Below are 26793 nucleotides of genomic sequence, written 5' to 3'. Positions count from 1 at the left end.
TGTCCTTGTTCTGTATTTAGCGAGGGCGTTCATGGGTGATTTGAGCTATGACAGTGTTAACAAGTGCATGGATGTTGGTGTCCTGTTGGCGTTTAATTCATCAGTGGTAAAGGACTCAATTAAGAAAATTAGCACCTAAATCCTCCGTTATTACCCTGTAGCTTCTCATCCCTCTATCTTCACGGGACCCTGTCCTATTCAATCTCTCTTTTTGCCTTTGCCCGTTTCTTGCAGAAACACATGTGGTGCAGGTGTTGTTTTGTATAATTTTCAAGCTGGACTAATTTCCATGTATAAATCTGTCATTCATTGTTTAGGAAAAATTAATAGGTAGGTGTTTTTGTTTACCCCCTGCTTGTTTGCTCTGATGCCTCTCTTCCACTTCCATATAGCTGTATTTTTAAGCAGCCAACAATTGACGTAATAATGAAATCTGATCTTGACAAAAAGAGTCAGATTACCCTCAAATACATTTATAGTCAAAGGACATAACAGCTGCCTTATGATCCAGCGTCATTTCTATCCATTCGACAAAGACTTCTCTTTTCTGTTTTCATACCTTCCACTACTCTCTCATTTCCACCAAAATATAGTCTGTTTTAAACCCAACTTTGTAGGTGACAAACCAGATGAACCGGATCTTTTGCAATAACACCAGGTGCCATTTTATCTAAAGCAAATTCTCAGTGCTCCACTAATTTGAAAAACAAGTTTGTTCATTTCATTGAAGGTTAAATGCCTGATGTTTCATCAGTTGTAGCTCGGATCTGATTTGCATACATTTTCATAATTTTCTAGTGGGTCACATTAAGTGGGTTATTTTCCCTACCACTTAGTTATCTGAAATAGCAGATATCAAACAAATAGTCGTCAACAGGCCACCCCGCTTATAAATAATTAAGCCACAGTTTTTTTTTGCAGTGACAATGATGCCGGGTTTTAGCACCACAGCCATATGTGTAGGAAGTTAAAAAGACAATCATTTACGATAAGATAGGTGTAAATAGCCACTAATGACACTTACAGTTCAACAAGTTTTTTTGTGTTATATGTGACCCAAGTATAGAGATAAAAAAGAAGCAAATAGAAACAGAAAGAAGAGAGACAAACAAAAAGTTTGTACATTATTTTACACCCAGACTTGAGCTCACCGGTCTTACAAATATATGAATATGAAGGAGGGTGCATAAACAAGTTTCTGCCTCTACGCTCTTGTATACTTGCTGCATGTTTTCTGTTTTTGTTTTAATGCCAAAAAGAAGATACATTTTATTGACAAAGGTGTCTAATGCTTTTATGGAAGTTTTATTTGTTTCCCCAATGTCAAAAAAATCACAACAAATCAAGATGTTTACTGTCGTATAGGATTTAAAACCCAGCAGTTTGCACAATATAATGAAATTATTTCTTTTCTCATCTCCCTTCACACAACAGATAAAAACTATAATAAAAATAAGGGCTGATGGGCAAAAATAAAAATATTTAAAGAATATTTTTAAGTTTTCAAAGTAAAGTCATCTGAATCTTTTACTGGATGTGAGGTTGTAAACATAGATGTGCACTATCAGATGACTAATATGTTCAGATCCAGCCAGAGTCAGGAGGACACTGCTGACTTTACTAATCCTGAGCCTGATGACCTGTAGGTAGAAGCAGTTTGAGTCTCGTCGTCCTTGATTTCACACTTCTGCAGTGTTGTCCAGACAGCAGGAGAGTGAAGAGACTGTATTGTGGTTCCTTAATGATGCCGGGAGTCCTCGTGGTTTACTCTGTTCTAAATGTTCTGTAATGATGAACACCGTGGCCTTTATCACACACTGGTGAGCATTTCTGCCCTGAGCTGTTCAGCTTTCCTGCCACAGCGTGATTGAGCTGATGGCAACTCTCCATGGCACATTTGCAGAAGTTGCTGAGCTTTTAGTTGCCAATTTCTCAACAACCTTGTGAGTTTACATTATAAGGATTACTTTACATTTTTGTTGCTGTGGAATCATGGATTTTACTTTAACGCTTTGTTTTAGTTTTGTCAAATAAATTATGAAATATTTAAGAAGCTCCCATGTTGTTCATTTGAGGTTGTATTTACCTAATTTCAAGACCTGGTAAAGATGGAGAGACTTTTTTTGCCCTTTTCCTTATAACATAAACCTGTAGAAAGTACACTTAAGTGGATGTGCACCATTTTTTCATATGCATATGTTTGTGTCCACATACAGTACATGAAACAAGAATGAATGAGAATAACATGCCCAAGGCCATCCATCCAATGCTTACAGTATGTTTAACTGCAGTTTACTGAGCTGTTATAAGACTCTTAAAACCCCTGTTGCAGCACATGTTACAGTTCCACAGTAATAAATCAACTTGATTGAGTAGACAGATTCTGAGTCATGCTGTTATGTAAGATTAGATGTTAAGATGGATGATGGTATCAAAGGTTGTCTAAGAATGACCCCCAGAAGGCATTTGAACATAAATCTGCCTACTTCAGTAACAGTTTCAGCTGAATTAATGTAACTGGACATGCTGGCATGCTTTTATGATTTACTCCTACACTTGTTTCAGCGATAAGTTCAAATGTCTGGTACATTTTTTTGTTTTGTTGGCTTGATTTTTATCAAATAAACAAAAGTCACATGGGCAATACTAATTATCCCCACAATTCAGTAGCCTTTAGCATCAATAACCTGAAGTATTTGTTTCTTGCATGACTTTATTAGTTTCTTACGCTGTTGTGGAGGAATTTTTGCCTATTCTTCTTTGCTACATTTCAGTTTGTTGATATTTTTGGTCTTTCCCTTAATTACACATCTCTTAACTCACATCATTTTAATTGTACGAGGGCTGGACTTTCACAAGGTTATTCATTAACTTTATTTTATTTTTCAGCCGTTCTGGTGTAGAATTGTGGATGTTTTGAATAATTTCCTGTTGCATAGACCAAGCTTTAGCTGCTGGAAACATTGCCAATTGCCTCGAGAATATTCTGGAGTTCATAGTCAACTCAGTGACTGCAAGGTGCCCTAGTCCCGTGACCTCAGTGATGCTGCCTGTTCTTTTCAAACAGAAGCGTTTTTCTCCTGGCAGTCCTTCCTAAAATAATGGACTTCTGGTTCAGTATTCTTATATCACAGACTTTAACATTTATCATGCTCATTAAGATGTTCTTTGGTGTTTTTTGTGATTCTCTTAGCATTGCGTGGCCTGACCTTGTGGTAACATTTATTGAGATGTTGGCAGCTGTCTTAAAAGTGTTCCAACTGCAAATAATCTTTCTCACTCTGTCTAGAGCATTAACTCCATATTATTTGGATGTAGTTTTATATCCTTTCCAAATTGGTTTGCCACCACATTTACTTCTCAAAGGCCATTGCTTTTGTCTTTCGTCATGGCATTGTTACACATCTGAATGCTCCAGACCAGAACAGCAGCTTTTATAGAGGTCTGCAAACTTGCTGACGATTATTTCATCTAAGGATGATAAGTAACACCTGGCTGTCACTCTAGTTTTCTTCCAGTGTGGCTTATCTTTGACAACTAAATAACACCATTGTAAAAGAAAAAGGACATTTTTCTTCTTAGGTTGTAATTCCGTAATACTAACATGCTCCACAATTTGATTTTTTTGGGCTCTATTGGCCCTTTATTCAAGTTTCAGACAGGAAGGGGGTAGAGAGAGAGAGAATGAGGATGACATGCAGCAAAGGTGCTGGGATTCAAACCTGCGCCCGCTGCAGGAGGACTGTAGCCTCAGTATATGAGCTGCTTGCTTAACCCACTGCGCCACCGAGCAGACAACAATTTGATTTTTTTATTTGTATTATTTTTGTTTTTGCACAAAAAACGCAAGATTAAAAGAGAGTTTAGTAACTTTTGAACATGACTGATGAACATGACTGAAGTTATTATGTTATAAATATTGTAAAATGTTTTTAGTTGCAGTCAAATCATCTTTCTTATTTTAAAAAGGATCCTAAGTGAGTGAAATGCCCAGAAATATAAAGATATGAGCAGAAGAGCTGCAGTGCTTCCTTTATCTTATCCTTCAGCGGTTACACTGGACCACCCATTATTAACAGGATGGAGATTATGTTCATAGCAATAATATAGTACTTTCCTACAGTCATACTAATGGGAATGGATGTAGATTCAGCTGAGGAAAGTGGGGGAAGTCTGAGAACCATGATAGTTGAGGAAAGAGTGACAACATAATTTTTCACTTTTTTACAGATTTTTATTGATAGTCCTCTGCTTAATGCTCTGTGAATTTTTTTTGTGTAAATGGCATTATATTTAATTTTATTTGTTCAAAGGGAGGAAGTTAGCATCTTATTGAACAGGAGGGACACGCAAGCCAACTTTCACATGAATATTGCATTATAAAGGTACACTGGTGATCCCTGTTTCATTCTGCATCCACAGCGATCCCACGAAGGTGCAATATTCCCTCCTGAGTTTGTGCTTTCACTAAGCGTTATGGCGCTCTGCAGTGTAAAGACGTCCCTTTCCTCTACTTTGTGTCCTCAGTCAGCAACAAGTCCTTAATATCTCTGGAGACCTGCGACTTAATTCAGTCAGTGCCAAAGAAGAGACTGTGCTTACTAAACACCGGTATAAAGAAAGACAAACTGTCTACTTGGTTGTTCCCGTGGGAGACACACAGCAGGGCTGGCCTCCGTTTCCCTGTTGCTGCTGCTGTACACATCAGCCAGGCTTCAGCCTTGATGATGGAGGCTGATTTGATCCTTTGCGCAGAATTTGAAGCCCTCCTCGTGTCCCAGTTACAGCTTTTGGCAATACCAATTCGCACCGCACTCATTATCCCCCCCTTTAGGCTCTGCAACGGCCTCCCGAAGTGGACCGGGGCCAAAACAACGGCAGAATAAGGACACTACAGAGGAAGAACAAACTGGCAGTGTCTCTTTTTCTTGCCTCTGTCTCTAGACAGAAGAATGTCTCTTTGTGCTATACACATTTTTTCTTTCTTTTTTTAAAATTAACTCTGGCTTTCTGGATTATAGGCTTACCCATGTCATGCCTCCGAGTGCTTGCTCTCACAAATCATTACATCTATAGAAAAGTAGCCTGCAGTCTTACTTCATTGTTGCTGGTATTATTGTTGCTGTCATTATTTGCTGTCTTTAAGCCCATCCCACATTTTCATATAGCCTTTGTGGGACACTTAACCAACACACATACACATAAGTAAGATGGATAGACCCCCTTGATTTAAAGTGCACATTTCTGCAACTACTTAAAGAAAACTGCCTACATGTAAAAATGGGCCCTGCATCGTGAAGAGCAAGCAAGACAAATGGATCTCATTAGTATGCATCCTGAAATGATACACTGAGAAATTTGACAGGATTGACCATAAAACTGGCATCACCCACTGCATAATATAATTTCCCATTTCATTAATTCCCTGAAACTTGTGCTGTTTTGGTTAATATGTCAAAGTCAAGCGTAGCTACTTGTCTTACACTTTTGGGAATTTGTGTCCAATTATTTTTGTAATAAATTAGTCTTGTGTTGCAGTTGAAATGTTCTTTTTAAAAATAGGTCCATCCAGGAACCCATCAGTATCTGAGAATAATAGAAAGGCTCCCACTGTGGGGACAGTCGCTCTTCTATCCATCCATCTGTATGCCTGTCACTGCCCCTAATGTTAATTCCAGGCGCTGAAACACAATCACAGTGGCGGGGGAAATAAAACTTAACTAGACAGTGATTGAAATGACAGCACACTCCGTCTAATCCCTGGCTAAATAGAGGTCAGTAATAAATCAAGGCCAGCTGGGAAGATCTACTGTTAATGAGAACAGAGGCGGACAAAAAGAATAAGGAGAAGTGTGGAAAAGTTTCTAAATTAGATAAGTGTGTGTATGTGCATGTGCATTTAGATCTGCTATACATTCTTTAATTTGTCTCTCCTGTACTGTATTGTGCATGTATAACTCTCACAACATTATCTACAAGTTTGAGTGTGTGTCAGTTCTGGAGAGGAGATTAAAAAGCAATCTGCTCTAAGTAATCCTCAGTCTTTAGGGATAAAACGTAGCTGATAGTGCCTGTAAATTCGTACACCTCCATGTGCATTATTTGTGTGCTAATAGCCTATTATGACATGTCTCACTGCTAAAGGACATTAATACCTTTTTATCTTCATAATCTCACTCTCAGCACTGTTTAGTCTTTGCTGCCAATGCAGTCAACAGTGACTTTCATTGTTGCAGTCACATTTTTAGTACCCTTTTCTTCATTCCCACAAAATTCAATGCAGTTTTCATTTTCCCATGGCTTTCCAGATACCACCGCAGGCTGAGTGGTAAAATGTGGCCTGTCGCTCTCTCTCTCGCTGATACCAGGTGGACAGTCTGTCAGATCACACGCTTGTATGCTAGTTGGTGTCTGTCCAACCGTGTGCTCCAGGTTCAGTCACTACTCATGTGCTTTCATGCCAATAGGGTTCAGATAAAGTTCAGCCAACATTGTAGTTCCTAGTTAGTAAACTTAAACTCAGAGTTGTTGATAATTTATGTTGTATGATTTTTTTTATTAATGTAAAATACAAAAACTACACTGTAGATATTTTCATATTGATAAGAAAGTGCTTTTTTTTCTTTTTTTTTTGTGAAATACCCACTGAAACCATTTAGGTAAGCATCAATACCCTCTGTAGCCATGTTTACTTATCTTTCCGGCAGTAATTATTCATCACATTTCAAGATACCTATGCAAACTTTGGACACAGAACACACAGGGGAAAGAAATTATCCATGAGTGGAAATCTTCCAGTAACCATCAAACGTTGCTCTGTTTCTCTTAGTTTCCATAGTGCAGTGCGTTGGGCATGTTATAGGCAAGTAAATAGATGTCCACAACGGCTTGTTTGGTTAAGTGGGAAGTGGTTTCATCTCCAACAGCAGGCTCAGCTGTAACACATTTGTCAGCAGAAAAGAAATTCAGGAATTGTTGTTTTCTACCAATGACATTTAAAAACGTCGCTGGACCGTGAAACTATAAAATGGCTTTTTGTAATGTGTTTAATGGGATTTGGCAAATTATTGAAGAACTGATATTTCACACTACTACTATCTGAAAATGAGAAAATGTGTAACACAACACAACAGAGCACAATGTGAAAATAAAAGACATGATGATGGATTTTAGGAGGACCAGGAAATAGCTGAGCACTGTCTCCATCCTGGGAGAAAAGATTAAACTGAAGATGTAACACAGAGACTGTGAACAAGAAGATACTCAACCTATTGAGGAAGCTTTTTGCAGCAAGATGTTGCAAATATTTCTAAGAGCCAGTGTTGGAAAGGGCAATTTGATCTGTAGTCATCTGTTGGCAGTAGCAGCATTTGAACAAATGACTCAAAGATACTGAAGAAAATTGAAAAACAAGGCTGGTTTTGCTCTACAGGCTGATATGGAGCTGCTGGGGATTCTTGTGCAGTGACCTGACAGCAGTCCAGATGTGTTACTTACTGGAAACATTAAGTTCTCACTTTAAAAACACCCAACTGGTCTTCTCATTTCCTGAACGTTAAGATCAACACTTGATTCAACAAAGTGGTCACCATGCTCCTGTCCCAGTGATTTTAACATGTGCCAATTGCAGAAAAAAAAACTAAAATTAAATTAAAAACAATAATTACAAAAAAAAACCTATGAATTGAATCATGAGAATATGCTGTCTTTAACCTATATTTTCATGATTTTGATGCCTGAGTTCTCTTTCTAATTATATTGATTTACAGAAAAGGGGTTGCTGGTGTCTGGTGTGTTCCATGAGACCAGCTGTTGTTCCTTCTTCCTGTTTCAAGTGTTTCTCCACCTCGATTTCCCAATTTTCTTTTTCATTAGCCTTGTGCACACAAATCCCCCCTGTTTGACTAAACCTGGACTTTGAACCAGAGCTAAGGTATTACACAGAAAAGGAGAAGTGGTGAGAAAGAAGAGAGGAGGAGTTCAGAAGGAGCAGTTTAGCCTTTAGCCAACCACCTGACCTTGTGTTTAATCTATTACTATTAAGCTTTCTTTCTTTGAAAAATAAGAGAAATAATGCAGTTTTTAACGTGTTACGTATCAACCGACAGTAACTTCTGTTTCAGTCCCTCCGACCATTTTTATATTGGAGTTAGCTGCTGCAATGGTGACATGTCTCTTTAAGTGTGTTTGTTGATCTTAGATCTGCCTGAACAAATACTGAGTTGCACAAGGTGACGAATCATTAGCCCAGAATTTTTCCAATATCAAGTATTTTAGAGTTCAAAGTGAAGCATATCATTGCTACTCTGACTAGGTTTCAGTGTGAGAGTGAGAGGAGGAAAAAATAAGCTAAAATTCCAGGGAAAAAAACATGTTTTAGCATTTAAATGGATGAGGATGTCTTCGTGGATCAGAATAAAAATCCTCCTAAGTTCTTTCTCAAAATTGTGATAGACTGAATTGCAGGAAAATGCGTCTTTAAGCTGAACAGACTGTTTACAGATACAATTAGGAATAATGTGAAGGACGGAGCAGGCTTAATTATTGGTTCAGATGTAAACACTAGCATTATGGCGAGCTGACATTCTCACCCCGCAAACAGTAAAGATGGGAATAGTGAGCAAGCTGTAATTAGCTTTAATAAACAACCTTCTAATCCTCTGTTTACCACCTGGACTTTCAGTCATGATGGTTTTACACATTTAACAGCCCCCTTTCTTTCCCCTCTGACTGCTCCTTAACTATTAAGTTCCTCTGCCTCTCTGTGTAGCCTTGGGTTAAACTGCTGCAATAGATGCTTGTGTCTCTCACTTTTAGTCAAATAATAGCTACTCAGTTGATCTGTGGCTTTTTGTCCTTTGTCTTCTCTTTTCTTCTATTCATAATTATTATGGCTTTTTTCAGCTATCTTCTGAGTTGGTCAACATTGTTGTTTTTATCTGTAAAATCGTTTTTTGAAATGAGTAACTTTGTGGCTTACATCTTGGGTTTGAATACATTTGACTTTATGAATGTACAGGCTTGAGTATACATCTGGCATAATGGTGATGAAAAGTAAAAAAAAAAAGAAACACATACTCGCACACAAACACACACAAGTCCCTGTTGAGTTCAGTTTGGACTGAATTTGGTGTAGCCACTGCCAGCTGAATTATTTACTGTATGTCGACTCATCACTCCCCTCCAAAATCTGTATCTTAATCGTTTGAGCGTACTGTTCTGAGAATAAAATGCCAATAATTCACATTTGTTAAAGTCGGCATTTCCTTTTATGGCTTCGCTTCATTAAGACACACATCTCATTTTCGGGATCTAAATCTGGGTGGGATGGTAAAATAGGCAATTATGGAATTATGATGAATATACTAATGAAGTGCTTGCGTTTGTCCGTGCGTGTGTGTGTGTGTGTGTGTGTGTGTGTGCAGGTGAGTCATGCTGTGAGGAATAAGCCAGGATATCTAGATAAAGTCTAGTTTATGTAAACCTTTCAGTTTGGCCAATCAAAATGACTAACTTAAATTAAATGGTATTAAAATTAATGCAAGTCATATTTAAGACCTCTGAAGTATTGAAAACAGAAATGTTTGTGTGTATGCTTTTTGCAAATATTGATTAATATTAATCCTTCCTCCATTAAGTGTTTTTCAAGTCATAAACATTTTCCAAACAGTGGGGAAGCAAAAATCACTACCGTTTTGAGGAAGCTCTCAGCCATTTATGTATATAAAAAAAACCTCTTATTTACCTTTCTAATGAATTAGTGCATTTATTGTGTTTACACCAAGGAAACCTGCACTTGTGAAGAGAAAAATGTATTTATTGTGACTTGAAATTTGCCAGTTATCAATTCTTTTTTTTTTCGGCTGCCAGGTTGAATCTATCTTCTCTTCTCTCTCTCTCGTTTAGCTGACCAGTTTGTGTGCCACACCGGAGCCATGGCAGATATTGTGATCCTGGTAGACGGCTCGTGGAGCATCGGCCGGGTCAACTTCAGACTGGTCCGCATGTTTTTGGAAAACCTGGTCAATGCCTTTGATGTTGGCATCGATAAGACAAGAATAGGTGGGTCACAGCTGCTTTCCACCATGAACAGAAGGGAACAACATGGTATCAGTATTGCCACGTGATCCTGCCCTTTAAGAGATGCTTTTGCTCAGGGTCCAGAAATGATCTTGTAACCCCGTGCTCACACGTGTATGGGGACTGTTTCAAAGCATATAAGGGCTTGAAACGGCACCATGGGGGAAGATATCTGATTGGTTGTCTCTCGATATGTCAAAAGCACGTCCAAAACACCCATAATCAAGCTTTGCTGCAGCGCTGCTGTGTATGCAGAGTGCTATTCTTACAGTATATTTTGAGTCAATTTCAGAACCAAATGAGTCGAGTGTATGTAAATGTGTGTTTGCAGGTCTGGCACAGTACAGTGGGGATCCAAGGATAGAGTGGAATCTGAATAGTTTTTCTAATAAGGATGCAGTTATTGATGCTGTTAAGAATCTGCCTTACAAAGGAGGAAACACTCTCACAGGTACTGTAGCTTTTATCTTGCAAAGAATTTAGTGGAAAAAAACAACTTTCTCATTTTCAATTTTTTGTCCTCTGTCTTTCTGTAAAACCCAGATGGATAAATGAAGATTGCATTTGACCTTTTTACAGTTGTCTTCAACTGTAACTTTAATCAAACTTTAATCTCAGTTAACTATATCATCTGATAGTTTGCATTTGTTTTCCTTCCACATACAATGTCTTCTCTTCCTATGTTTCCCCCTTTTCTTCCTCTCCATCTGTTCCTGTGATGCTCCCGCAGGCCTCGCCTTGACGTTTATCTTAGAGAATAGTTTCAAGGCTGAGTCTGGCTCTAGGATTGGTGTACCAAAGATTGGGATCCTCATCACAGATGGAAAGTCCCAGGATGATGTTATACCACCAGCAGATAGACTACGAAAGGCTGGTGTTGAGCTGTTTGCCATCGGTGAGTCAGCCCCTTAACCTTTTTTTCTACGTAATTGTCAGTTTCCTGACCGGCTGCGTTTATAGTACATTTATTCTTAGACTTTCTGTTCGGGCTGTTTGTCGCATTCTGTTTCTTTGATAGATATTATGCTAATTTCCATGTGTACTTACCCTTCCAGGTGTAAAGAATGCTGATGAGAATGAACTGCGCTCCATTGCTTCACAGCCGGATGACACTCATGTCTTCAATGTGGCTGACTTCAGCATTATGAGCTCCATATTGGAGGGACTGACGAGAACAGTCTGTGAACAAGTGGAGCAGCAAGACAAAGACATCAAGCAGGGTAAGAGGATAACAGGAGCATAGAAGAGACTATAGAGATGTCACAAAGTGTATTTTTGTTTACTGGTATGCAAAGCAGCATAGTAACGACACTCTGCAACATCAGCTGTCTATCATTAAATAAAGAAAGATGTATGCAGTGTAAACATTGTTGGCATGTTCATTGTTTGAATGAAAGTCAAACTCTGATCTAAGTAGGTTTGCTTATTGTGAAACAGACTTTTTGGATATAGAACGACAACTGAGATGCTCATGTTTAATGTGTGGAAAATGGTGTCAAATAATTTTAAAAAATAGAAAAAGCAAAAAAAAACATTATTTCATGGAAAATTGTTTACCTTAGTCCTCTCACTAAATCCATCTTTCAATAAATCACTATGCAGTACATATAAAGATGCACGATTGAAAATCGACACATCGGATGGCTTTAAATGGATGTCATAAATCCAGTCAGACATCTTTTATTATATTTTTGTGCCATGTTCTTAATCCTGATCGTCCGTTCATAGGAGATATTTTTCCTCTGTGGGAAAGATTGTTTAAAATGCCATGTGGGGTTTTGTATACATGTCGCTTTTTTTTTTTTGGCAGATTTTATACCAGAAAAAACGGGAATGCCGCTTAACTTGGTGACATCAGAGGTTGCAGCCAAGAGCTTTCGGGTCTCATGGAGACCAGCTCCCGGAAATGTAGAGAAGTACCGAGTGGTTTATTATCCTGTTCAGGGAGGGGAACCGCAGGAGGTAAATACTGTGTTTCTCACAACATCACTACATTCACTGTTCAGCAGATCTAAGAAAAAGACGAAAAACAAAACTTATCAACTACATAACACTGATGAATAGGGCTGTGAAAAATATAGATATGATATATTGCAATACTTTGTCATCCTATCAAAACATTGATTTATCATATCCTTATGTTGATTTATTAGGAAAAACATATTCCACGTTTTTGTGTGGGTAACAATTACCTTATTTTAGATATTCTGTGTTCAGTGACACATTTGGCTACCAATTTCAGTGTCTATGTTCATTAATTTGCACATTCATTTCTTCATATTTTTCACCTTTGACCAAGTTAACGCAGTAAAATACTTATAAAATATATATCACAATGTTACAACAGGTATTGTATCATGATACATGTATCGGTATACGCATCGTATTGTGAGGTTCTTGCCAAAACACACCCCTACTGATGAATAATAATGTAAATCTATGCAATTGAAAGTATATTTTATTGTTTAACAATCAATGCATGTTCTGTTATGTGAAAAGTTTTTTTTCAGGTTTTACATATCAGGACAACAACACATGACAGAATGAACTCTTATTTAAGTACCCCCTCACTGCATCCATAGTATTTAGGAAGGCTAGTTGTAAACAGTAGCTGCTAATCAAATGTTCTTGATCAACTAATAAGTAAGCGTAAATTAAAAGAAGTACTTCTGGCGGTTTGTTGGTCTGATACATTTTATACAGTGTTAACATGATAACAAGGAGAAAAGCCAACAGCAGTGATCCCAAAGGCAATTGTTGCTGCCCATCAATCTGGGAAGGGTTATAAGGCTGCTTCCATTTGGCGTCTGTCATTCTACAGTGAGACAGATTATTAATAGTTGGAAAACATTCAGGACAGTTGCCAGTCATAACAGGAATCAACATCCTCACAAGATCACCCCAGGGTCAGGCTGTGCAAAGCTCTGTGAAATTGAAAAAAAAAAAACTACAAAAAACAAACCAAGAGCTACATCACAGACTCTACAGACTCTACAGACCTCAGTTAGCATGTTAAATGTTCAAGGTCCCAGCAGAACAATTTAAAAGAAATTTAATTTCTTCTTTTAAAAGATTTAACTTGTTTGGGTTGTTTGGAGTGGTTGCAGGGAGAAATTGCATCATGCCATGTTTGTTAAAATCAAACACAAATAGTTCATATCAAAATGTCAAAGATAGCAGTCTATGAGTCAACTTTTGAGCTTTTTTATATCTAGAAGTACTGTACTCCAAAGTCTAATATGAGGCCACGTGTCAGATATCTAAAGCTTTGCCCAAATTCCTACAGGATCACGATCCCAGGAACACCAGCGGATCTATAAATGATGGCTGGAACAGAATCAAAGTGACGCAGGGATCCCATAAAATATCAGGAAACCAACTTAAATGAAATGCTGAGACTAGCCCTAGTCTGCAAAACCAAAGTAACTTAATTGACACTGCAAAGCAGAGTGAGCCAAAATGAATAGATTGATCATCTCAAACAATAAAATACATTTACCTGAAGTTACTGGTGCAGTGGTAGTATTGAACTCTAATGTTGTTTTGCATAATGTCATGAATCTGTTTGATTTTTACATTTTGCTTCTGCATTGTGGCTTCAGTTTTATTTGCTAATTGATGATGTCATGTAATATCTCAAGTATTGTTCTTCATTTTAGCTCGTATTTACAGTTACATTTACCTGTTCCTTATATTAAGACCTGGTAGGAACCAAATTTGTTCTTTTTTCCTTATTACCATTTTCAATTGTACAGTATTTACGTCACTGGTGACGGTAATCTGGGATGGGGTGGGTTTATAGTTTGACTTTAGCTTTCTCTCCAGACGCTGCTGGTGTTGCTCATCCAAACCCCTTTCTATGACCCCTCCATTTACAACTCCCCAGAACATCAGTGCATTTTACGAGTGCTCACTAAAAATGATACTGTTACTGATACAGACACCTGCTTCATTTTTCCAGAGCATTTGACCATAGAAAGCATTAAATCCTTTGTATAGCTGAGTTTACAGGGAGCAGATGTTCTGGAGGGGCATGTGATCAGGCCTTTCAACTGTCTCAGCCTGGACCTAATCTAAAACTGTCATCCTTTTTATTTTAGAAAAATAAAACAATCATTCAGTTTAAGTTTTTTGTGCTATATCCTATTCAATAAATCAATTGTGTTTCCTCTCTCCTTTCCCATTTTATTTCAACCATTTTCCCCCTCCTTTACTTTCATCATTCTTTCTTCTCTTCTATTGTCATTTTCATCTTCCTCCATTTACAACCCTAATTTCCATTTTTGCTGCCGTTCTTTGTTCCCTCTACCTCTTCCTCGCCCCCCCCCCCCCATTTATTTCTGCCCTTCCTTCGCTTCCATCAATCTTTCTACGTATGCCTCTACCTCCCCAGGCTGTAGTGGTTGCCAGTGAGACTTCGGTGGTGTTACAATATCTTAGGCCTCTCACTGAGTACCAGCTTGCTGTGTTTGCCGAGTACGCAAACGATGCAAGTGAAGCTCTCAGAGGATCAGAGACAACCTGTAAGTTTGCTTTCACACATGTGCAGAAATGTTCTTAAGGAAAAAGCCCAGGCAGATGCCTGAAACCACATCTGAGAACAAACATTAATAACAGTGGTTTAAAAGTTTTAAAACTGTCAGAGCCAGACATATAGAGACATATTGACAATACAGAAGAAAAAAAATATTCTCAGTGAAAGGCAGAACTTTTTTATATATAAAAGTAAATTCTAACTCAAAATCCAGATTTTCAGCATGTGATTACGGGATTTCTCCTGGACCGAAATGTGTCTTTGTGTGTGGCTGTGCACATATGTGTGCAGTGGCTCTCCCTGCAGTAACCAGCCTCCAGCTGTTTGATGTGACGCACAGCGCTATGAAAGCTAGATGGGACAGCGTGGATGGAGTCTCGGGGTACATGCTGCTGTATGCCCCAATTACAGAGCTGGAAGACTTGGATCAAAAGGAGGTAGAGAAAGAAAGAAAAAAGACTAATAAAGAGATTTTTTAAATCAAAATAGTTTTGATAGAAAGTTTTCCACATCATCCTGGTAATGAAAAGTCCCTCTTTTTTTTTTCAAGCCTGAGTGCATTTTAACATTCCTGTCTCTACTGTAGATCAAGGTTTCTGATGCAGTAACGGAGCTGGAGCTGAGTGGGTTACTCCCTGATACTGAATACTCCGTCACTGTTTATGCCACGTATGACGGGGAAGCCAGTGACCCTGTTACAAATCAAGCTACAACATGTAAGTAATGCACATGCAGACACTTCTTAAAGGTGAATCTTTTTTTTTAAGTGAGGTTGTGTGAAGTATTTGTGAGTTGTTAATGTCTTACCATCAGTTAAGGGGTGATATTCTGATGAGGGTGCTCATATCTACTCTCAACGAGGTCATTAAGGAGCCAATTTTCGGCATCTAAAACAACTCAAATCTCTTAAATTTCATAGCACGTTTGAATGAATGCGGTATCAGATCTACTTATACTGCATCAGTTTTGCAGCAGAGTTATTTACTTTATAACTATTTTGCATGCATGGTGGCAGCACACCATGATACCTTGTCACCCCTCATCTGTGGAGTGGAGTTAGACCTGTTGGATACCTTCCTGCTGGATATTACTTCTGCATATTTAGAATATCGTATGTGCTTGGGTTTTTCTACGCCTTTCGCAAGCAAGTTGTCATTGTCACTTACATGATCAATTATTTTTGCTGTCTCATAGTTGATGTTCTGGGATTAGCGGGGTGGAACTGATTGTTTTCAAGATAACAAGATGGGCTGCTGTGCATGCATTGCCGCAGAACAGTATGGGTGCTCTTGGATTGAGCAAACGGTGACAAAATGATATATTTTGTGAAATGTAACTTGATCTTCAATTTTGATCTTTTTTTTAAATTGAAACTTTCTTTTCAAAAATATCCTCAATTTCAAAGTGAAAAAAACAGACTCTGAGGGTTTAAAAGCTTATGCAAAATATGCATTGAATTTGTGTTCTTGTTTGCTCCAGTACCACTGAATCCTCCCAGGAACCTCCAGTTTTCTGACATCACTCACAACTCTGCTCACCTCAGCTGGGATTCAGCATCCGGTGGAGTGAGAGGGTACCGCATCATGTGGGTTAAGACCGATGAACTAATTACAAACGAGGTGTGTATGACCCAATGTTTAATATTTCTTGAGATGATTTAATTCATTTGACTGAAACTTTATTTGAACAATGAGGAGATCACTCTCATTGATTTCAGTCAGAGATTGTTCTGTTCGTTATGATGACATCAGACCAAAACGACTAACCATACAAATGCAAACATTTTTCAAATCCTCTCTTAAAATATGCAGTTACTGCAGTGTGCAAGGACATTTTCAACAAATGGCTCATTCATTGTTTGTTTGTTGCCTCAACACTTTTGTATATGAAAAGATCCAGAGAAAATACACCAGCAGATTTTCTTTTTCCTTTTTTATGACTGAACTGAATGTTTTTGTTGTTTTTTTAACAGAGAATATTGAGTTGAGAGAGTGTGATGTAGCTGTTTGCCTTCTGCAGGTGGATGTGGGCCCAGTGACTTCTTATGATCTCAGTGAGCTCACGTCTCTCGTGGAGTACTCGGTGGCCATCTTTGCTCTGTACGACGAGGGCCGGTCAGAGGCTCTCACCGACGGCTTTACTACAAGTAACAAAAAAAAGTTATTTCAATCATTTCAGCTGTTTAAATTTTCCCCTGCATGTTCAACCTTCATTATAGCAAGGGTAATCATTTCTGTTTACCCAGTTTTCTTGATAAAGATTTCAAAAGTTATTTTCATAGGCTTACCTTGCTTTCTCAACTTTCTCATCTTTTGGCTCACATTTAAACTTTTTTACCTGTAACACTAGATAATATCAACTTTGTATTGGTATCTATAGCTGATTAAAGCTGTTGATCTTTGCTAACTAACAGTCTCACACAACATATTAAACTGTTTATTCATTTCATCATCTATGCTACAAACAACAGTCTAACATGTTCATCTATACTTTCAACAGTTCCAACTGTTTAGCCATAATATTGACACTTTCACCAGTTTATAACCACTGTTATTGACAGTTTCATCATACTGAAAAATAATAGTTTCAACTCACAAGTATTAGCTCACAAGCTAGTACCAATTATTGTCAGTCCTTTATACACAATGATTTTTTTTCTCAATAAATACACCAAATAATTTCAACTGTTAACCTATTATAATGAATAACACATTTAACAGTTTATTCAGGCCAGTAGATTACAGTTTGAGCAGTTCCTGTAAAGTCCAATGTAGCATTTACTGCTGAATCTAGTCATTTTTGTATTTTATTTCAGCTTTGGTCACTTTAACAAAACAATTTAAACTGTATTAACCAGTCTTGGCATTTTCACATGTTTGACCGAGCTGTCAGTTTACAACTCTTTTCACTGCCTCAGCTACCGATCTCATCCTCCTGTTAACAACTCCAGCTGTTAACTCTTCTGCTAACACTTGACAAAATTGTTTATTCAGACAGGTTAACAATTCCAGATTTTCATTCATGCTTTGAACAAAAAAGTATCGTGCCCATAATTTAAACTTATAATTTTTACCATTTTTCCACTTGTACTTATTTTAAGAATTTAGTCCTTGTACTTATTTGAAGATATTAGTCCTTGCTGCTTTTTAAGGTCAGTTAAACTAATATGAAAACCGAATGAAATAAAGTACCTCCGGGGAAGTTAGCTTGTACACAGTACCAGTCAAAAGTGTAGACACGTGTGTGCGTGTATGTATGTGTATGTATGTGTATGTACATACACTATGGATATGTAGTTTACAGAAAATAGCTGTATTGATATTGCCAGAAGGCAGACATTTCTTTTAGTGAAAAACAGTCCTGAATTTTATTACCCTCACTGGTTCTTCAGCCATCTTGGCAGTCTGCCCGTCTCATTTACACTTCAGCATAATAGCCCAGTCACATAAAAAGGTCATTTCACTGTCCCTGACTGTTCCATCACACTAACAGCTATTGATCGGTAGGAATATTCCTTTAAGCCACAAGCAGTTAGGTGCAAATGATGAGTCAGCTCAAAGAAATGCATGTGTTTGGAAAAAAAAAAAAAAAGAATTGAAATATGCACTTTAAGAGTTGATTTTTTTTTTTTCATATATCCTGACCATCTCGGCTTAATGGAGCACATTTATGAAAAGGAACTTTAGCAAATCTGCTAACATATGAAAACGTTTTTAGTGGAGGAGTGGGTGTTGGCGTGAATCTTCAAGAGCGGAGCTCACAGCTTCATAAGCCCGCTCTTGTTAGTCACATGCTCAATTTATGATTTAGAGTCGTAGTCCTGTGTAAAAACATGTTCATAATGCATAAAAATATACTTACAGACTAATCAAAACATTATTAAAAATGGTATTGAAAGGATAGAAATAATCCGGGTATAAAAGGTACTGAAGATTTGGTGTGTCTTTCAGCTCCAGTGCCCGGTCCGCTCAATCTGCGCTCCTCTGACGTCAGCACGAACAGCTTTCAGGTCAGCTGGGATCACTCAGCCAATGACATTGTCCTCTACAGACTGTCCTGGGCTCCGTTCACAGGCGGTGACACAAAAGAGGTCAGTGTAACTGAACTATTATATAGTATTTGAGCTGAAAAAAGTCTAAAACAAGCAGGGCAGTGGGTGCTCAGGACCTGGACTGAAGAACACTGATACAGAATCAATCGATCACTCTTGATCCTCATGGGTTATATGATCTATAGTATGTAGATCAAGATTCAAGATGCTTTATTTGTCACTGAGCCAATTTCTTGACACGACGACATTCAGTCCAGTACAAATAGAACAAAGATAACAAACAAACAACATAAGACATTGGTAGACAAGTGCCTGAGGCTGCAGCCAATGAGTCAACGTCGCCCTTTCATTAGGTCAGAAAAAGGAATAGGAAAGAGGAAAAAACTAGGGGTGTCAGATTAGCGCGTTAATTCAGATTAATTAATTACAAGCATATTTAGGTTTATTTATGTTTTTTAATTGCTTAATCTATTTTTTAATCTCTAATTAGGGCCCGAGCACTTACAGGGCGAAGGCCCTATTGTATCTGTAGGAGTTTTTGTTTTTATCCTCGTTTTTCTTGTTTTTCTTCCGACAAAAGGAGGGCCTTTTTGCCCCCCTAAACGTGCCCCAAAAGTCACCAAATTTTGCACGCAAGCCAGGCCTGGCGACAAATTTGATATTTAATGGTTTGCAATAATGGGCGTGGCCTAATGGCTCAACAGCGCCCCCTAGAAAACTTTGTGCCTCAAACCCCACAATACGGTTTGACGTACATGCACGAAAATTGGTACACACCTGTATCATGGCACAACTTAAAGAAAAGTCTCTTGGCGCCATGGCCGAAACCGAACAGGAAGTCGTCCATTTTGAATTAATCGTGTAATTTTGGTGCAATTTATGCCATTTCTTCAGCCGCTTCTTTGCCCGAACCGTAACGTGCACCCAGGTGTGTTATACATCAAAATGTGTGTCTCGATCCTGCAACGATGGGCATTACTTTTCTCAGTCAAAAGTGTTACCGTTGCGACGATAGACATACCTTCATCTGATTGGTTCATATTTGATAGTTCCTATTTTCTGCCATAACTTTTGATTGGTTTGAAATAAAGAGTCGTGGGTGGTGTCATCGGACTCCGTTTTGAGTCCTTGACCATAATTGGTGCAAATTAGCCCCGTCCCTTCTTCTGATTGGTCGATATTTGATAGTTCCTATTTTCTGCCATAACCTTTGAAGGGTTTGACATAAAGAGTCATGGGTGGTGTCATTGGACTTAGTTTTGAGTCCTTGACTTTTATTGGTGAAAATTGCACGCACGAGGGCCCGTTCATTGCTGCTTGCAGCTTTAATTTTCCTTGTTCTGTTTGCGAGCTGCGTTTATTTTGAAATCTGTGTTTGTGCTTTAGTTGTTGTGGGTGGAGAAAACTATGGTAAAAATGGAGGAGCATGTCAAAGTTGTCTGTCCAGTGAATGGTGGATTTACATTTCAAAAACGCCCCAACGGCCCCATTAATAAAGGTAGCGATATATGTGTTCTTTGTGGAAAGTACTTTGCTTACCACCGAAACAGCTCAAGTTTAGTCTACCACATAAATGCAAAGCACCCGGTCGCGAGCGCAGCCACAGCTAACGTTAGCAGAAACGATGTTACCACAGCAACGCTCTTCCCCAAACTAGACTCGAGGAGAGCACTACGCGCATTATGAAGCCACTTTTTTTTATTATATATCAATGTTTTGATCTGCCACAATAATGTAATAAATTTAAAGGAAAACGGCTAAAATTGAGGGCTTTTCTCAGCAATGTTTAGGTGAGATTAAAAAAAAAATTAATTAGACTATTAATTACAGATTTTAATTAATCTCTTGATTTATTTTTTTTTTTTAAATCGCTTGACGGCACTAAAACGGCCACCTGAGTGAGTAGCCTCCTGGAGCGTTATTAGGAGGGGTGATACAGGAAGAGCCAGTGAAAGCGTTGAATAACGGGGGGGTGTGTTTATTATTGTGTGCATCTGTGTGTGTGCGTGTTTGTGTGAGTAATTAAGTCTGTGAACTATGCCCCAAACACTTTCCTCAGCCATTGTCCTTGATGGCGGTGTGTGTTATCAGCTGGCTTGGTGTAGTTTCCTATTCAGTTCCACAGGTGTCATGGTAAACGGAGGGGCATCTTGTTAGCATAACATCCAGGGGGAGATTTGAGATAGCTAGCCTTCAAGGCCGGCAGCCCGGGAACCAAATCAATGGCACAATTGATTTGGGTCAGACCAACTCCAGTCATTTTTCTCTGCCTTTAATTAAAGTCTCTCTGGTTCATCTCAATGGCGACTCCAAACAGCCGAATTTGTGGTCAATTTCCTTCAAGCCAAGCTTGCAACTTCTCCAAGGTTTTTTTCCGTCCTGCCAATGAGTTCGAAAACCGCAGCTAGCCTGCGATATGGTTCGATAATCACATTCAGTTTGTGATTTTGTTTGCACAGCATCTGAGTCTGAGTGTTGGTAGCACGACATATCAATCACACACACCAGGCAGCCTTGAAAGGGCCAGAATAGTCGTCGAGGTTTTCCGAATTTGTCGGTGTGCCAGGTAACCGCCAACTTCAAAACGCAGAAATCCTGTTAACAGAGATCCAATTACGTAGACATCTTCAACATCCTCGACCGACAGTATGGACAGACACACGATTCTCCACTTCTGCAAGGAGTCCATCGTGTACAGTATCCAGCCGCAGACGTCCCATCGGGGTATGAGAGCTACCCTCTGCCATGTCTTGTTGTCGAGAACATTTGGTCAATTGCATTGAGAGACCAGTTAACCAGTTCCATGATTTTTTCAAATTTCTGAGGTTATGCTGGGAGAGGCTCCAAAATAGATTGACAAGACAGCAAAAGGCAGAGAGCAGCAGCAGGGCAGACAGGGAGGGAGTGGAAGAAAAAAAGTGGCTGTGTTCGCAGAAAGCAGGAAGAAAAAACTTTGAATGAAAATAGAATAACTAACATAGATCTAGAGCTTTTCATTAAGCCAATGGTCTACTTATTGTCCTATTCTTAGAGGAACTAACCTGTCCTCTATAGACTTGCATTGAAAGGCTCATGACTGAGAACCAGGCATGGCTGGGTATAAATAAAGGCTGAATATATCTAGAAATTAATGACTTGGGTGTTTTATTACCATAATCTGGGGTTCAGAGACAGCTGGGAGGCAGTGATAGAGCTCCCAGTGTGTGTGTGTGTCCGTACACACGTTCATTGTATGTGAGCGCCTATGAGTAATCAGAGATGAAATTAACCCTCTAGGGATCTTCAAAGGTATGCTCATGGCACTGAAAGCTTAAAGCGAGCAGCATACAATTTTACTCTATTTCAGGAACACATAATATGCATGTGTTCACGCACACATGCTTTTCATAACTTGCTCTTTACTGTAATATGTGAAAGGAGATTAAGCATAATGAATTTAAAGTAATGCAAAAGAAAAGGGTTAAAATGGCTTGAAAAAGACACGCTTGCTGCAGGGAAAACATATGGTCTCAGTGGTGGAATTTGTACTTAACTGTACACTGAGAGCCTATTTAAAGAATAATATTCCTACACAAAATATGCTTATTTGGCATTCTTAAATTAATTTTCATGATTAATCTGTGTGAAAGAAAGCTTGCTTTCGGTGACCTCCTTGTATTTTGCCCGCAGTCGGATGTGTTGCTGGAGCTCTTCTTCATTATTATGGTTTTATTGTTATAAAAGAAAAAAAAATAAGGACTATGTGAGAAAGTGTAGGAATCTGAACAGTTCTGTTAAATTGTGTTTGTAGCATCTTTGTCTACTAAAGCAAATACATGTTATTGATTTCCGGAGTTGTACAGCAACTGTTTTTCTTCCAGCAAATATATTAACGACAAATCAGGAGAACGAGACACAACAGCACTTTGTAAAGCACAACTTTAAAAACAATGTGAAATACTTAAGATTAACATGTTTTTCTTTTCCAATTAACATCCATTAACACTTGTTAATTATTTAAAAAAGGCTCCTACTTCCTACTCTGTAAAAGTTTTACTGACATCAACACTTTAACAAGACAAATTAACTAAACTCTGCAGACTTCTGAGAGACTATACTGACTGAAATAATGTTTCTCCGATATATTGTAGGTGATTTTGAGTGGAAGTGACGATGGATACGTCCTGACTGGTCTCAGACCCTCGACTGAGTATGAGGTCATGTTGACGGCCATGTTCAGAGACGAATCTGAGAGTGACGCTGTTTCTGTCATAGAGACCACATGTGAGTGATTACAGATTTCAGTAGCGTATTTGTTTTGTCTAGTCAATAAACAGTTTGATAAGTCCCCGCGCCTCCTTGCTTATCAGAATAAATTACTGCATTTTGAGATAATAAAACTGCATTTGCATTTTTAGCAGAGCTCAGCATTAACACGTTTGCATATCTCGGAAGAACAAAATCTATTTTGCCATAAATGATTTGTGGAATATTTCTTTCTACAGTAGTTTGACACTGGGAGTTATATACCAGCGTTTGTACCCAATTATCTGATTTTTGTTTCTACGTTTTCCACAGCGGCAAAGACAACAACTGCTCCCACAACCCAAGGTATGAAATGTCCAACTGTTTAAATTTTTATTATAGCTCAAACCGAGGTTTTAGTCAACAAAGTCTAGACTTAAATCTAAACAGGTCTGCTGAGGTTCGACATCATTATTTAGACTTATGAAATTAAACAAAGTATTTGGTTTCAGTTTTTCAGTTTTAGTTTCAAAGCCTATTTCACTATAAATTGTTCATTTTATTCAATAAGTACGACAAAAAATTCTTAATTTCACACAATTATGCTATACTAATTGTTATGGCTAATGCACGTGTACCAAAACATTGCCCTAAAATCTACACACTGAAACTGTTAACCAACGCTCTTTATGCATTTTCTTTTAATAGTCAATGTTGTTTAAGGCTGTACAGTAACTGTTTTCTGTGTTGTCACAGTTCTACGCCAGGCTGTGAAAAACCTTTATGTGAGTGATGAGACCACCCAGAGCCTAGATGCAGTGTGGGAGCTGGAAGATCCCGGCGTGGCGAGTTTTAGGGTCTCCTACGCCAGTATCAGCAGTGATCATGAGGAGGAGTCTGTGAGTTGTTCAAGTTTTAAAGCCTTTGCTGATGTAATATGTGAATAGCAAGCTCTCGAAGTTTAACATTTAATGTTCAACATATGAAAACACACATATAATTCTAATTTGTGTTTATTTGAGGTGTTAATTATATATTGAAATCAAAAACACTTCCAATTTTGCATTTAACAACTTCTAAAAAATTATTTTCCTATTATTATAAATACATTAGGTTGGTTTATATATGTTTTATTTTTTTAATAATTTTTTGGTTGGCATAAAACTTTTTTTTCCTTCTTTGATTATAATAGAGGTCTCAGAAATTCATCAAATATGATACATGTGGCAGTATAGGGTTAAACAGTCATATCATCCATTTCTACTGAGAGCTGTTTAGAGACGTGTCCTCTTCTTTACTGCCTCCTACAAAAAAATAAAAATGAAAGAGTTTTCAAATGTAGTGCATGTAAACAGACATAAACATCTCCCCAGGTCAGATCTGAGCATTGATCATGTGGAATAGTCGATACTGAAGATGTATGTGGAGGAAAATCGTGCTTGTTTCACTCCTTCACCTAACTGGATGTTACTACAGCAGTCCGTGTTCAGTCACATGCTGCAGTCAGAAAACTGATTACACCTTTAGTCGTGGTCCACTCAGCCTCTCCTTCCTGATCCCTCTTTCTCTCTTAAAAACCCCTGAGCTCAGTGCCATGTACTGACTCCTGATCACTGATGCACACGCACACACACACACACACACACACACACACACACACACACACACACACACACACACACGCACAGACACACACACACACACACATACGACCACTTACAGCCATACTCGCCTCTCCCCTCCATCCGCCCCTCTGTCTCTGTTTCATTCTGCGGTGCTCTTGCTCTCTCGCCACCTCCTCCCTTTCTTTTCCCCTCCGTTTTAATTTCCCGATGTGGTGTCAGAGCCGTAGAAGATGGAGAGGCCGGGCCTGGCCAGAAGACATTCCATTATCTTTTCAGCAGCCATTTACCTCAGTGGGAGCAGAGATGGAGGGCAGCTGAGGAGAGACCAAAAAGAAACAAAAACAGAAAGAGAAACAATTGCCAAACAAAATGTAAAAAAAACTAAACCCTGTCTGCCACGTCATATATAAAGGTGTATTTAGGTCAAAGTTTGGACTTGTTTTGACGTGAAGTTGTGCAGGAGACATTTCAAAGATATCGTGTGTTTGTCCTTTGACAGCCTCAAAGCCAGCTCTACCATTTTCTTTCATATTCCTCTCCTTTTAACAAAGAGTGAAGTTTATGAGAAGCTTGTAGTTGCTGCGTTGAGTATCTCTTTACTTTGAGTTAAGACTATTATTAAGGCTAACGAAAGAGAAACATTTTGTTTCAAAACCCAAGCTGCATTGTTCATTAGAAATGCTCCAGATTTGACTTCAACAAGGACATGTTGGAGCGTCATCTGTGGGTGTGAGGATTTTCTGCTACAAAGTTACATAAATGCAGATTATGAATCATAAATGATCTACACTTCCTGTTTATCGCACCTTTTAACCTCGTTTAGGTTCTAAAGAGTGTTTTACAGTGTGTTTCTCACTGTTCCACTCATCCAGTACTTTTTATTTTACTTTTTCGTGCACTTAAAATAGAAACGCAGTGCTTTTGTCTCTGCAATCACACATGGATAACCATGTGGAGGTGTGAGTTCACCATCTCTTCCAAATACTCCAGAGTCACATCCACGACCAAAACAAGAATTTTATTTCTTTGTTTTTGGGATATAAATTCTGTGGTAAGTCAGTACAGAGTCTGCACTCTGCTGTTGAGTTGTAATATCAAACTGTGAGGAGCCTTCAGCTGACTGACACATGCACATAAAACACCTTTGTATGTACTGTTTAGCATCTTGTTCACACACACACACACACACACACACACACACACACACACACACACACACACACACACACACACACACACACACACACACACACACACACACACACACACACACTCAAGTTTGAATGGTTTATATCTAGAGTTTTTTTTTTACAAATATTATTGATGAACAGCACTGGGTTGCAGTGACATTTACGAATCAATTGAAGTGTATGCAATAATATATATTATATATAGGTATAATAGCAATGAATTATTTACTTCTTTCAGTAAGATGGAGGAAGCCACTATTTTAGCGCTAAGGGGGTTCTTGAATTAGTTCAAAATGCTAAAGCTCATCTCACAAAGCATATTAAGTCAGAATCAAAAGTGTTTAGCGTATGGGGTCCGGATAGTGAATGTATAACAACATAGTTGCCCTTAGGCACTTGGCAGATTTGAAGAAAGAGATGCGATGAAACTCAAATGACAAAGAAATCAAGGCCCTCCTGGCTGCTCATGACGTTTCTCAGCAGATTAAAAACACTGTACGCGCTGGAGTTACCACGGATAAAACCGTTGAAATGCTCTGCGAAACTACACGAGCACATTACAAATGATAAAAACCGTTTTAACGACCAAAGGTTAAAACTTCCAATCTGTTTTTTCACCTTCAGCACAATTAGTTTGTGAAATATAGACAATGAAAGACTCACAGAGAGAGAGAAGCTGTATCCAACATCACCCCCTACTCACTATGTAGGAATCTACACAACGCAGTCACTATTTTGTTGCGCATTATAGTAAGAAATTCTTTATTTTACTCAATTTTAGCTGCCTGTCTCTTTTTCCATTAAAACTAAAGTGTTAACATTTCAAAGGATGTTTTTATTTCAAGTTAAGTGTGCTTTGATTTCAGTTGTTTGAAATATTCAGTCTGTTTCCCATCACTAAAGTTAAAATTACAGAGATATGCGCTCTTTCATTTGAAAAATACTCCAGTTGTAACAGTATATTTACAGCAGAAAAAAGCTTTTCAGTGATTTATGAGGGCAGAAAAATAATTGAAGTTGAGGTAAAATGTTCAGTTAATCGTGGTCACATATTGCCCAGGATTAGACTGAAAACTCTTAAGTATTTAG

The 26793-nt window shown here is 38.4% G+C and overlaps 1 protein-coding gene across 1 annotated transcript in view; it reads left to right on the top strand.

The window, feature by feature from the left end:
• Positions 1-26793, top strand: part of col14a1a (collagen, type XIV, alpha 1a) — a 143169-nt gene that overhangs the window by 33793 nt on the left and 82583 nt on the right. Inside the window, exons 6-19 of the mRNA XM_061716468.1 lie at positions 9907-10062; positions 10412-10531; positions 10811-10975; positions 11136-11300; positions 11891-12042; positions 14474-14603; positions 14906-15051; positions 15201-15330; positions 16094-16233; positions 16634-16760; positions 18565-18704; positions 22796-22928; positions 23223-23255; positions 23646-23788. Coding sequence (XP_061572452.1) covers positions 9907-10062; positions 10412-10531; positions 10811-10975; positions 11136-11300; positions 11891-12042; positions 14474-14603; positions 14906-15051; positions 15201-15330; positions 16094-16233; positions 16634-16760; positions 18565-18704; positions 22796-22928; positions 23223-23255; positions 23646-23788 — 1880 coding nt within the window. The remainder of the gene's footprint in view (positions 1-9906; positions 10063-10411; positions 10532-10810; positions 10976-11135; positions 11301-11890; positions 12043-14473; positions 14604-14905; positions 15052-15200; positions 15331-16093; positions 16234-16633; positions 16761-18564; positions 18705-22795; positions 22929-23222; positions 23256-23645; positions 23789-26793) is intronic.

This window comes from Cololabis saira, chromosome 3 (assembly GCF_033807715.1).
Source record: "Cololabis saira isolate AMF1-May2022 chromosome 3, fColSai1.1, whole genome shotgun sequence".
In the NCBI taxonomy this organism is placed as follows: Eukaryota; Metazoa; Chordata; class Actinopteri; order Beloniformes; family Belonidae; genus Cololabis; species Cololabis saira.
Note: the sequence above shows the minus strand (reverse complement) of the source record. Positions and strands in the feature narration are given on the sequence as shown.